This window comes from Strix aluco, chromosome 5 (genome assembly GCF_031877795.1).
Source record: "Strix aluco isolate bStrAlu1 chromosome 5, bStrAlu1.hap1, whole genome shotgun sequence".
NCBI lineage: Eukaryota > Metazoa > Chordata > Aves > Strigiformes > Strigidae > Strix > Strix aluco.
This window is the reverse complement of record NC_133935.1, coordinates 20,055,664-20,069,903: the sequence shown is the minus strand read 5'-3', so window position 1 is coordinate 20,069,903 and position 14,240 is coordinate 20,055,664. Positions and strand designations below refer to the sequence as shown.

General features: G+C 36.7%; 1 protein-coding gene across 6 annotated transcripts in view; it reads left to right on the top strand.

Annotated features, from left to right (window-relative positions):
• The window catches only part of EPS8 (EGFR pathway substrate 8, signaling adaptor), a 141,465-nt gene that overhangs the window by 98,725 nt on the left and 28,500 nt on the right, over positions 1–14,240 (top strand). For all 6 annotated transcript variants that reach the window (XM_074826289.1, XM_074826290.1, XM_074826293.1 and 3 more), the window contains 9 exons: positions 355–516; positions 719–868; positions 3,097–3,179; positions 5,200–5,336; positions 7,154–7,227; positions 8,265–8,391; positions 8,751–8,839; positions 12,397–12,471; positions 13,066–13,214. In XM_074826289.1, the coding sequence (XP_074682390.1) occupies positions 355–516; positions 719–868; positions 3,097–3,179; positions 5,200–5,336; positions 7,154–7,227; positions 8,265–8,391; positions 8,751–8,839; positions 12,397–12,471; positions 13,066–13,214 (1,046 nt within the window). The remainder of the gene's footprint in view (positions 1–354; positions 517–718; positions 869–3,096; positions 3,180–5,199; positions 5,337–7,153; positions 7,228–8,264; positions 8,392–8,750; positions 8,840–12,396; positions 12,472–13,065; positions 13,215–14,240) is intronic.

The following is a 14,240-nucleotide window of genomic DNA, read 5'->3' as shown; positions in this document are numbered from 1 at the left end:
TCAAGAAAGCTAATTAAATACTCAGGGTTTAATTCTAGCTTTGATACCTGGAAGATGTCAGAATATTCCTTCAAGTCTAACCACTTACTGTAGTGAGGAAATGACACAGGGTGAAAAACAGTGACTTACAAAAATCGGTTGACTTAAAATGACATTATGGACTAAACAACGTCTCTTATGGCTTATTGGTGGGAGCTGTCATAGGCAAAGGTACACTTATTCGTGAATAATTTGTATTGCTGTTTCCTGGCAATTTGAATACTGACACTGCTGAGCAATAGGGAAAAATACAATTTTTTTTTTTATTTATTTATTTTTTTTTTTTTTTTTTTAAATGTACGTCCCACTTACTAGCACTTGACCACCTTTGTTCTGGACCGAAAAGAGGCAATGATTACAGTAGATGATGGAATAAGGAAGCTAAAATTGCTGGATGCCAAAGGCAAAGTGTGGACTCAAGATATGATTCTTCAAGTGGATGACAAAGCTGTCAGTTTGGTGGACTTGGAATCAAAGGTAAGATCTGTGAGTGGCAGTCTAATTTTCAGAGAGAGAGAGAGAAAAAAGGGGAACGGGCAGAAAAATGATGTATGTGAGATTCAGTGTTTTAATTAGCTTATTATCACTTACGCTTTTTAACTCATGCAGCTTTTCTGAGATCAGGACACTGTATACTAAGGTGGTGTTTTGTGTTTGTTTTTCTTTTCTCTTCCGGCAGAATGAACTGGAGAATTTTCCTTTATGCACAATTCAACATTGCCAAGCTGTGATGAATGCATGCAATTACAATTCAATTCTTGCATTAGTATGTAAAGAACCAACCCAAAACAAGCCTGATTTGCATCTTTTCCAATGTGATGAGATTAAGGTAAGATAGTAATGGAGATCTGCTGTGACTTATTTGAATAGGGGAAATGTTATGAATTTGCAAGTACAGTGGATAAAATCAAATGATCTGATTCACAGAAAATAATTCTGTTCTTACTTATAAGTATGCTTTAACTTTTATGCCCTTATGATATGGACACTACTTACAGTATGTTAGTAAAATGTAGTGTAGTATGTCTTGCAAGAGAGTAGTCCAGTATGTAACCTGAATCCTTAGTGTATGTTCAAATATGTTGTTACTGTAAATATTGATTCTTGGCCTCTGTAGCTGTTCATTTAGGTTTGCAAATGAGTAAAGCACTGGAATATGTATAGAGTTTGCATTCACGCTTCTGAAGTGTTGTAAAATAGTTTATTTCAAATTTATCTTATAATCTGCAAAGAAGTCATCCGAGCCCTGAGTCTTACCTAGTCTTTCCCCTTCTCCTGCTCTTTTTGTTACCAAACAATTAAACCTTCTGTACATTCTCACCTCTCTGCATCTCTGCTGTGCTGGAGAGATAACAAAAACCAAAATATTACTTGCAGGAGGGGCAAAACAAGGAAAGAAATTGTTTGTCTCCGATTTGAATATTTCCTTCAAGCATAGATTTTTTTTAATGTATTTTGCAATACTTCTTATTTCCATGGTTATATATTTTAATTTCTGTCAGTTACTCTATATAATTGGTATTTCTTTAAATTCCAATTGATAATTTCATGGGGATTTTTTAATTCCTTTGTAGTAGTTCATATAACTGTCTTAAAATAAGACTGCTAATCACAGTGTGCAACTGTTTGAAAATTGGTATAATGAGAGTGATGTGAAGATGACTGTCTAATTCTGTGATTCATTGAACAGAATTTGCTGTTTCGGTGGAAATTGGGATCCTGTGAGGAGTTCAGATGGCATTATGTTAAATAATTCAGGGATCCTTTTTGAGGTCTGGTTGGACCCAGCTTCCCAAAGTATAGAGATGGTCTCTTTTCTTCAGACTTTCCTCTGTGTACAAATAAAAATGCAGAGCACATGAGCATGACTTGAATTCAGGATGCCACTTTTCTTCTGAGGTATTTTTGTGACCATACCCGAGGTTTTGTTCTTTACCCATGAGACTTGGCTGTTTTTGAAAGGTTAGGTCTTTCTCCCTTGTCTTTTTCATGCTTTTGATTAGAAGTTACCATGAACCTCAGGACCCTCTGCAATAAAAAATTAGTCAAAATCAATAATGTTTGGGACATTCAATATTTTTTAAACAGAAAATTGTTAAATAATAAATATCAAGAGTATGATTAATGGAAATCTTCTGGGTTTAAGTTCCCCATATCTCCTTAAGTTTTTTCTATTAATTCTTTAACACTAATTTATCCCTCATCCATATTCTGTTGTGCAATTCATTATAGCTTGAGAAGTCCCTTTATCACCTTGGGTCCTAAATTCAACAAAGACTTGTGGTCGAGCAGAAGTTACATATTCCTCACAAAAGGTTACATACTTCTCCATGATGAGGGTGCTAAGACAGATGTGGACCTTTTAGAGTGAGCCAGACACTGACCGATTTGGGCTTTGACAACCTGTGTAGGAAATTAATTTGTCAGAGCATTCTAAATCTTATGAGAAGCTGTGACCTATTTAACACAAGATCTATTAAAATAACGCCTTAGACGTGCATCAAAATTTCACTTGTGGGACACTGGTGGAGGCAGACCACGCTTACAGAGAGGCAGGAACCTACAGATTAGGAAATGTTCTGAAAAATTAATCTTCTGTTACATCCAAGAGAAATTGGAGGCTATTGTTATTTCTTAAAGGAAACTGTATCACTACAGGTTACTTTTGTGATCCTTTATGCTGCTACTATGTTTTTCCCCTAACATACTTGAGAAAAACAAAATGATGTACGCAGAGGGAAAAAATAGCCTATGCAATAATGGTTGACTTGAGATAATTACAGCTGTTCGGACAAATTTGGTATCTAGATGGCATACTCAATGATAATGCTTCAGATTGGAACAGTGACAAAAATATCAACTCCCAGACAACAGCATTGTGTGTTTCTTTGTCTGTTTATGTGTAAAATAATTTATGCTAGAACTTTTAAATAAATGGGATTTGATAAGGTATTCTGGAACCTAAAGATGCCCTAAAAATGTGCATGAGGAGGTATTTATTTCATATATCTGGATAGTCTAGCTGATGACTGATGGTTTCTGCTTCTGTCTCTTTAGGCTAGCTTTATTCATGAAGATATTGAAAGTGCAATCAGTGACAGCAAAAGTGGGAAACAAAAGAAGAGGCTTGAAACACTGAGGTAAAAATCTAACTTCTTGGCAGTATATAAGATCATCAAATAGTGTTACAGCATTCAGAAGCTCTCCAAGTCTGCCTGCTGCCTTTGTTCTTTTTTGCTAGTTGATAATATACATCCAAGACCACATGTAGAAGCCTTGCTTTAATAATTATCTCATGTTGTCTCAATTTATAGCATCACTTTTAACTTTCCTGATTCCACCTTAGTGACAGGAACGGCTGACATCATGGTGACTTGCCAGAGAATAGCATTGCATGTCGTGAGTTCTGCATGTGGTTCAAGTAGTTCAGAATTTAAATTAAAAACAGAAATGCCCCATAACTCTAAGTAAATAAGATTATGATAAAAAGTTTTGGGATCTAAAGATGTTAAGTTTGATTGAATAGTATCCTGCCTGCCTGTTTAATGATGCTGAAGACTCCTTGTTTCCCTGGTAGCGAAAGCTTCTCTGTCAGTTGGAAAATGTGGTGGAAAACAGTCTGTTTGGTTCAGAGAAGATTAATAAAGAAATGAGAGGTAGCCAACAGAGGTGCAGAAACTAGAGCACAAAAATATTAGATACTGTATGGTAATGGTGGTAGTTTGTTGAAAAGTTAGTATGTAACTGCGTTTTCATAGTATCTCTCAATAACATTTAGTTTTGTGGATCAGATAGAGAAGTCTCTGCTGGACAAAGATCTAAGTAAAAACGTTGACATTATATGAATGAGTTTATAACAGTCTTAGCTACCTGTTAAATTCTGATGTGCAATTTATGAAGTTTTCCTAGAGTAATGGACACTCCTATAAAAAAAAAACTGAACTGTGTCTAACTTTATCTGCAGGTTTAAAATTAAATAAGTAGACTACAGTTTGTGGGACTGTAACTAACAGCTGTAAGCACAAAGAAGCAGTCTAGAAGGACTCAAACATATTGGATGTGCTGGGAAACTAATGAGATTTGATTGGGAAAAGGATGTAGGTCAGTACATCTAGTGGGAAAAATAATCCAAGATATCAGTCTCTAAGGGCTATGAGGCCAAGAGATCATGAGTGTGACATCTTAGTGCTGGTTACTCAGTCATATCATGTACATGCTGGCATTGGGTCATGGGGAGAGACCCTGCTGCCTCACATTGCATTATCAAGCTGCTGCAAGGTTATTGACAAGTAGAAGTGTGGGACATCTGGAAAAGAGTGCCCAGGAGACTGGAGGAAGGAAGGGTGAAGGAAATGGGTTTTTGTTCAAAGCCAAATAACACTTAACATTTTGTGGTGTTGTTGAATGCCATGAACGAGATGGGATTATAAAGAGATTAATTCAAGGTGAAGATCTTGCTTTTAAATAGGGGTGTGGGGAAAGGGTGGGATGAGTCTATGACAGAAGTTGTTGGGATTTCTTATCAGTTGGTATCAAGTTGCAGAATGACTTCAAAGACCTCTTTCCTTATGGTATTTAAAACTAGATTAAGAACTGGAAAACAGAAAAAAATTGCAGGTGGGAACACTGATGTGTTTGTATCAAAACGGGATGAACTGACCACTGATATAAAAGGGAAAACCAGCCTGTAAATTTAATTGGTTTTGTTGGTAGGGTTTTAAGAAACAAGTGGTTGACAACCTGTCAAATTTAGGGAATAGATACTCAATTGTGGTGACTGAAAGGTAACTTCTAATGAAGACTTTCACACAAAATGGAAGTCCAGCCATTGAACTGCATGTGGCAGTAAAAATGCCACCTACTAAACTGAAGCCACTGAGTTTACCTGTGTAAACTGGCAGGTCTGTGGTACTGCTTGGGGATTTCCTGTGTGGCCAGGTGACAAGGATTTGCTAACCCCATCATGGAGCGTAGGGTTTCCTACTGTGTTTAACATATTTACACATCATGGTCTTTGAGTACTGCTTCCTTGGCAAGGCTATAGTATGTTCAACAGTAGGAGAGTCTTTGTGAAGCCTCCTTGTCTTCTCTGATTAAGCACTAGAAAATAGAACGTTTTTCCTTCAAGTGTCACTTCTGGACTTTTTTCTCTTCCTCTAGAATGATATCCAAAGCTGACAGCGCTATCCCGCCACCGCCAAGGGCACCTGCCCCTGTGCCACCGGGGACTATCACCCAGGTGGATGTGAGAAGCCGTGTGGCGGCGTGGTCCGCGTGGGCTGCTGAGCAGGGGGAGTGTGAGTATTTCTGGGAGCTCGCTGCCACACAGCATGGTGGCAAACAGTTGTTCAGGGCAGTAGGTTTTTATGATGCTCGGTATAACAAAAATAATTGGAAAGAGCACTTTCATAAAGATTACAGTAATTGAATCCAGATACAGGAATGGCTTTACAAGGTCACCCCTATGTCCTCACTGAGAGCAGACGGGATTATTCTACCAGTGTAGTTTGAAATGCCCCAAGCCACTGTTGCCTGATCTGGGGAATAAGACCTGACTGTCATAATCTGACTTGTCATTTACTTGCACGTACCCGTTTTCTGACTTTCTGTTCAGAGCTGCTTTTACTTGTGTTTAGCTGGGTGGGGGTGTGGGCTACCAATTTTAACCTGGGCTTTTTTGTGAACACGGTAACATTTACAGTAACCAGTACTGTCATAACTCTAGTAATTTAATGATGCTCTCCAGTAATAGGGAGAGCATAGGCCATCGGACAATTAAAAAATATAATCGTGGATTAAAAGGTGACTAGAGATCAGCATGATTTATTTATTTTTATCTTTATAATGGCTTGTATGGCTAAACTAGTTCTGGGGGGTTTTTTTGGTCTGTGTGTGTGTTTGTTTTCTAAAAGCCTTAACCAAGGAATGCTGTAGCTTTTCTAATGGATTTGGATTTTTTTCTTTGGTGTCTGTTGGGTTGGTTTTTTTTTTTTTTTTGTAAATCTCTAATGGAAAAATTTTTATTTTGATCAGATTTCTTTGAAAAAAAATGTTCTTTAGACAATAAAGCTCCTTCTGTAAAACAGACTGTATTAAGGTTAAGGTGAGGCCTTTTTTGGTTTGTTTTTTTAATAATAGATACTAAAATTTTAGAATTAGAAGTCATTAACCATGGAGTCTTTATTATTTTTGGTTTATTAAACTATATCACTCAACAAAGTACACAATTATGCAAAGAAAGCAACTAAAAATGTTCAGAGAAATCTCTAATGTTAAGAATGTTTCACCTACTAATCTACAGTATTACATCTGTCTTGAGTAAAGCCTAGTTTGTTCTTCTGCTTGATTTCTCACTTCAGAAAATTTTCATTAGCTGGTCAAGTGCCTTGCCAGACCACTTGTGGATCTGAGTTCTTGCGGTTCCTTTTATGCCACTCGTGGATCTTTTCTAAAATGTATTTACTAAAATCCCACCTGTTAATGGAGTTAATGTACAGTGTAATTAATGTATAGTGTAGTACTTAGTGTGACTTAAAAATGCAAAACTTCTACTTTCACAAAATATTAACCCTTGTTGTTCTCAAATAAAAGTCACCGACTCTGTCTATTGTTATTTGGAAATACCAGTTCTGTCACATCATTACCTCCCATTTCTATGTTGCCAGACTTGGCATCCCTTTTTGCTAATTACCTTTTACATCAAAATTGTCTTAAAAGTCATGGCTACACTCTTTCTTGCTTATTTTGCTGGAGTAGCTTTCAGCATATTTTGCAAAATGGGATGGTTTCTCATTATGTTGTATTTTATAATCTGCCACTTTCTGCTGTAATTTTTTGATTTAGACCCTGATACCACCCTTCTGTGGTTAACTTCATTTATGCAGTTAAGTTGACTGAAAGCATACACCTCAGGTTTCTGGTGACACTTGGCAGGATCAGACATTAGGGCGTAAGATTTTCAGGTTGTGTGGAGTCCTTGCAAAGCAAACGGTACAAACAGTTTTATCCATCTTTTTCTTACAGGAGTATGGTTTAAAGCATAAGCTGTATAGGGAGTGTTGGTTACTAATTCTGCATATATGGATGTCTTATTCTCTTCTTCCCTTTCCTGCAGTTGAAAAACATAGACAATACCACGATCATGAAGAAACAGCAGAGATAATGGCAGCCAGGATTGACAGAGATGTTGTAAGTGAGAAACTAGAAGCAGTATTGCTTAAAGTCTGTGAAATTTTGCAGCTCTTCTTTGTGGGAAGACTTTTTCCACATGGGAAATTAATTTTTGGAGGAAAACTTTCCAGGCAGATTATGTTTGTGTGGTAGACCTAAAAGTGAATAGGTGGTAGTTCTTTTTCTTATTTTTTTTTTTTTTTTAAAAAAAAGGGGGCTGAATGTTGATGTAAAGTTTTCTGCTGTGAAGAGCTAGAAATATAAATCATTATTTTGTGTGGTAGACCAAATTCAGCAAACTATGTAAGGATAAAAAATTCTATTGATTTAGTGGGACTTAGATATGTGCAGTATCTGGAAAATAAACATAGGGTCGTTTCTGAAGACAGGTGGACCATGTATATGTACAATGTAAACTTTTCTTGCCTATAAGCAACAACTTTGGGCAGGTTCTATAATGTGTGTGATATCAAGTATTGCCCCATTTGTCAGTTTTAACTTTCTGATTTATTACTCTCCTGTTGCCCTCAGCAACATCAGAGGGTCTTGAGGAAAGCATGTTGGGGCTTGCTGCATTGGTGTATATGTTTTTTTCCCCAGAAGCTCATACATTCTCCTCCACTTGCTCTTTAAAAACAATTCTTCAAAGAGCACTTCTCTACAAAACTACATTCTGACATTCAACAAATAGCTTAATGCTTTGTACTAAAGGAGATTATGAAGTTATTCTCTTTAGGAAAATGCTGTCCATTGAAATAATTTTTTTCATGTGCTGTGAGAGAAAATGTAATGTCTGAACAAATTGTGTAATTGTAATCTGAATTTAATAATCTTGGTGATCATATTTTAAAAACTTCCAGGGACCCAAATTTTTTTAAACCTAGGATTTAAAATAATTTGCAGGTGTGTAAAGAACATAATGAATCTAAATATGGAATGTTCTAGCATGAACTTTGTTCCAAGGAAGCTGTTGATGTCTGAGAGTGTGGTCATTTTGATTTCCATAGTATTTCTGCTATAGATTCTGTAGAGAAACTATTACTTTTCTCCCATAGCAAATTCTGAACCATATTTTGGATGACATTGAGTATTTTGTTACCAAACTTCAAAAAGCTGCTGAAGCTTTTGCTGAACTTTCAAAGAGGAAGAAAACTAAGAAAAGTAAAAAGAAAGGACCTGGAGGTAGGAGTTCTTACTGCATACAATTCTGTTTCTCTAAGGATCACTGAAGTAGCTAGCAAGAGTGTCTTTTTGTGTTGTTTTTTCATGAATGTAGTAATTTTCTTTCACTTTGAACACAAAAAATCCTATGCAGTATATTCTTAGAGGGAAAGCTATGAAAATTATTTGCTTGAAGTCAGTGGGGAGTGACTGATTAGAGATGTTGACCGCAGATTATGCTCACTGTCATGGTTCTATATTTACAAGTTTCTGTAAGTTGGTAAATTTATTATGTATTTATGTGTTTACTATTTCTGTAGTATTTATAGAAGTTATATACCATATAAAGGGATATATAAAAATCTCATTTTGTTCACCAGAGGGGGTTCTTACTCTCCGTGCAAAACCACCACCTCCAGATGAATTTGTTGACTGCTTCCAAAAATTCAAGCATGGCTTCAATCTTCTGGTAAGTGACTGCTAATGGATCTGGTGGTGTGAGGCATGTGATAACAGTTTTTTCCTGGGATAACTGATGTTAAGTATAAGAAATCTTTGTTTTCCATACCACTACATTAATTTGGGTGTCAGTTTTCCTGCATTGGTTTTTCTATGTCTTATTCGACTAGTATGAAATGAAGAACTAAAATTATGGTGGAAGATGAAGAGGAGAAGGAGGAATCAGTAACATGATATATTTGCTTCGTAGTTATTTTTAACTTGGGTTTTTCTGGAGGTTCTGGCTATTCTGGGAGGTGTGGATGCTTTATTGTTGACACCCTGAGGGAGCTGCAGAAGGTCATCTTGTCTTCGGGAATGCATTAATGAAGTTTTCTGCCTTCTGCTTAACTTTCCTGGTGCCTTGTCCATGTAGAGAAACCTTGCGGGTCTTAAATGCCCTACTGCTGCCAGCTGTGCAGAGGTGGTAACACCATCCAGGGAATTGTGAGCCTAAGTCTGTGTTGTCTGGGTCTCCACTGCTCTTTCAGAAGGAGCAAAGCCACAAGTATCCTCTTCAAGAATGCTGAAATACCTGAAAATGTAATCTTGTTTGGTCCTTGGCTGACACACAAGAAGATAGCTCAGCTGATACTTGACTGGTCTTGGACTTTCACCTTTTCATTCTCCATCCAAGGTTGAACTGAGGCAAGAGCAGGGCTGGCCACCTCTGCCCAAGGGTTGGCCCTTGAGCTTTGGGATGCTGCTCCTCAAGTTCTCTACACAGTGACTAGATGAGCATATTTCTTTTTCAGCATTGTTATTTCTTCTTTTCCTGGTTCTTCAAAGCCTTTTACTTGGGAAATTTGAGTTCAAGTCATAAAAGAATTTCTAGGAATGTCTGTGGGGATGACAGCTCTGTTGCATGCTTGCCAGCATCACCAGCTGTGGCCTTAATTTAGTTTTATTCAGCTATGCCCATCAGAGTCTCTGTGCTTGTTGCCATCATTATGTAGGACCTTTCTGGCCTCAGAACACTCCATCGACAAATTGCTGTCGCTTTATAGGTTCTCAACAAGCAGAGATGCTAATTCAAGAGACTTCTCCTGGCATCTCCTCTTCTGCAAGTGCTATTAAAAGAAGGCAGCAAGTGGGACACTTTCAAAGCATTTACTTTCAGATACTGACTGTCCCTTCCAATTGCTGGGGAAGCTATGCCAACAGAGAAAATTGTTCTTACATTCACTGAGTCAAATCAGCTTTTTTCTTCCTCTTGGGAATGAATTCTGATTGCAGGGCTGTGGGAGATATTTAGAAATGTTAATGTCTAATTTTTTTTAAACCCTATATTAAATGCTGTGATTCTGATACTAAAGGACTGCTGTTTTGTGGGGGACAGTTGTCTTAGAACATGCTGATCTTCTCAGTAATAGTGCTTGTAATGTCGATTTTTTTTTTCCATTCTTACTTCTTACCACGTTACGCATTTAAATTATTTTTTCACCCAAGGATAATGTGTCCATCTTTGAGTCTTTATCTTCTGTGCAGGAGAAGAAGCAGTTCTTGTTTTGGTCCTCAGCAGCATCTAGGACCTGGTTTCTATTGTTGCTCTTGAAGAGTTGTGCTGTAACAGTGCTTTAGTTCAGCATCATGGCAGGAGCTACAAAAGCCTGAAATATCACTTCCTGGTGCTTTATGCCAGACATGGAGAACTGTATAAAATGAAGAATCTAGTTTAAAAATAAAAGGAGTAGCTAGGAGAATAAAATCTTTGCCAGTAGAATGGAAACTGTTTTAAAACACCATGCTGGAAGCTTCTAGAAAATGCCTACCATCTGTCAAAAAAACTTTAGAAAGACCAGAAGTAAGTTGTTATGACTGAATAACAATGTATAGGAAGTTACTAGAAGTAAAAACACATCCTCTTCCTTTCTTCATTTGGAGGCATACTCTGGAAGGCTAGATGTAAAAGTAGAATACTGATAGCCAGAAACCGTTTGAGGAACAGACAGCAAGATGCAATAAAAACTACTATAACTTTTAAAAATACGTTCTGGCATGCTTCTTCTAGAGCTTGCAGGGCCAATGGGTGATCAGTAAATAAAAGAAATTCTCCAAGAAGCTGTACAAGAGAAAGTATATGGTTTTTTTAAATGCATATACTTGGAAAAACTTGATAGTGGACAATGAGTTAATGAGGAACATTTTTTTTATGGGGAGCGCAAGATATTATCTGTTTCAAATTGGAGAACTGGTAATGGGTTAAAGAACAGCAAATCAAAATGGCAAGTTACAGGCAGATGAATAGAAGCCCTGTTTGAATGGGCACTGTTCATCCATCTATTCCAAAAACTAAGTCAGCAAACCACACAGTATGGTGTGTAACCTCTCTCAAACTGCCTTTCTTCCAGGGGGAGAGAAGTGGTTAAGGTAATTATGATAATCTTTAAAGTCATTCCAAGGATCTGAGACAACCAGGTACCCCTGAGGTACCCACACATGGGATGCAGCTTGTAAGCAGGTATATTAAATTGAGGAAGAAGCAAACATGTATCTTGCAGAACAAAACAATGTCTACAAATCCATCAATTCTTTGATTTTGTTGCTTTGGATTTCCAAAACACATCCCGCAAGGTTGCACAACCTGAAGTTCTTAAAGAAACTTGAGTTACTGTGAGGTTGAATTTAGTTTCTTAAATTCTTGTTTGGTGAAATAGATAACAAAATATAGGACTAAAATGCTGGTTCTCAAAGTGCAGTAAATTCAGCAGGGAAGTCCCATACATGCCTCTGCAGAGGCCTTTGCTGTCCCAACATATTTACAGGTGTTCTGGCAAGTGGGGAGTGTAGAGTCTACAAATGTAGAAGTATCTCATGATAGCAGATAAAGTGACAGATGAAATTCAATATTGATAGATATGATAGTGTCATGGATAGGTGGGGGAAACATCTCATATGTAAAACAAATCAGAACAAAATGTTGATGTAGTACAGATTCCTGTGAGAATATCATCCATGTTCAATGGTGATCAACCAAGTAAATGTTAAGAACCATTAGGGCAGAAAAAAGAAAATTAACAAATAAAGAGGATCAATATGCTGTTATGTTTCCTGGCCTTATTTTGTTCGCAGTGTAGCAAAATTGAAGAAGGTACAAGGGAGGACAAGAATGCTTGAAGGAATTACTTTAGCTTGGAAAAGACCAAACAGAGGAAGAATGTAATAAATCTGTAAATGGTTATGAGCATCACTGGAAAAAACAAGTAGAGGATTGCTCAGTTTGCATTTGGAGAAGAACTACAGAATACTAATGAAACTAAGAGATGGCAATTTTCCAAAGGAGATGTTTCTTTACAAAGCATATAATTCAGTTGCAGAACTTCTTGTTTTGCATGATAGGTGATAAAGATATACATGGATTCAAAAGCAATTGGATGAATGAGCACGTGCACTTAGCAGATGTTGCAGACAAAACACTGGACTTAGGTGGACCTGTGGCCTGACCAGGGATGGCCATTCCTATGTGAAGTATTTATTGTCATAAAAGTTAAATGTTTCTTAAAATGTATCACTTTCCCATTCCTTCAGGCCAAATTAAAGTTCCATATCCAGAATCCTAGTGCAGCCGAACTGGTTCATTTTCTCTTTACCCCACTACATATGGTAAGGTTTTATAATTTTTTCGGTGTTTTTCTTCAGAACTCTTGTATTTATATTCTCTGTAACCTTTTCAAGGTTAGCAATATTGAAATGTTTTGTCTCTGGACAATAACTAAGGAGAAATGTGTGTATCTCAGAACGAGGTTCTCTTTAGAAAATAATTTATATCCTTTTCTGAGTATAGTCCCATCTATTAAATATATCTTTAGCTTTGTGTGTTACAGTTTGCCATTATAATTTTTAATTAGCAGTAAAAAATTGAGATACTTTACATAATGCAGGAGGGTTGAAAGCATACCATATGTCTATTTAATGGAAGTATGTGTAGTTTTGTTCAGTAGAGCAAAAATAGTATTGCCAAAAGTGGGTCTAAGTATAAGATGGTTGGTCACTAGAACAGGAGTTCTGCACTAAATTGTTTAGTTAATCTGTAGGACATTAAGACACATTATTAGCTTCTCAGAGTTTTCGGGGTAGGGTGTGGTTTTTTGTGAGCAATAAATGTTTCCTATCAGCACTGTAGGTAACTAACATTCACAGTAACTTCCTTACTGACAACGTGTCTGTTCTTTGTATTATTTTAATACTTGCATTTAGGTGGTACAGACAACAGGAGGTCCAGAACTTGCTGGTACAGTACTAAGTCCCCTCTTAACAAAAGATACTATAGACTTCCTACGATATACTGTCACCAGTGAGGAAGGACAGTTATGGATGTCTTTGGGTGATACATGGACTAAAGCCAGGTGAGAAAAAGTGTTTGCATACTTTAAAGATGATGTCTAAACTCAAGTTCATTGACACAATCTTTTAAGCAGGTTATCCACCCCCCAGTAAAAACTCAGTATTAATTTGTTAGGCTTTGGACTCTTCAGAACTGTGAAGTTTTTGGAAAGGAACTCTTTAGCTTCAGTGGGATTTGGGAGTGGTTTGATTTTAGGGATCTCAAAGAGGGAGAAAATGCAGAAATTTTTGTTTTGTCCATAGTATCGAGAACTTCTTGACATAACCTCTTGCAGTAATTTTTTATGAACTGTCCCTTGCATGTTTCCAGTTGTTTTTCACCATTATTTTTCCAAACCATCTATCTGGACTTCATTAAAAATCAATTTGAAGAAGCTGCAATAAAAAGTGACAAAATATCGAAGAACAGAATACAGATTTCTATTATCAATTTCCAATAATGATCAAAACTAAAGAGTTACAATGTCTTTACTTATTCAAAAGCATCATAATGCTATAAAGAAAATGCTTATAATTTTATAATTTTATAATTGCATACCCTACATATCGCATTTAATGGATTCATTACTATGGTTAGGCTTAGCTAAAAATTCACTGGTTTACACATTTGTTTTTTTGAGGTAAGTATATGCTTTGAAATTACTTAGGTAAATAGAACATGCAAAAGAAGAAGATTAAATTAACAGTGCATTTTAACTCTGTAATCTGTGGTAGATAAGTACATTTGATGATGATTAAGTAAGCAATCACTTGGGCTGGAAATGCATAATGTATTTTGTGTTTATTCATCCTTGCTCTTAGATTTCAGACTGGAACATAAACATCTACCAAGTGATTTTCTTTGATTAATTAATTGATTGATTAAAAAGTATTTGAATGTTTTGCTGGTAAGGGAGGCTGCATAGAAAGTCCTAGAGTGACAAACAGACAAGATTAAAAAAAAAAAAGGGACAAACATTCTCAAAGTAGGGAGAGTGATGTACAGGTATTACCCTTCCTTGGTCTCACTCTGCTGCAGGACCAAGAAT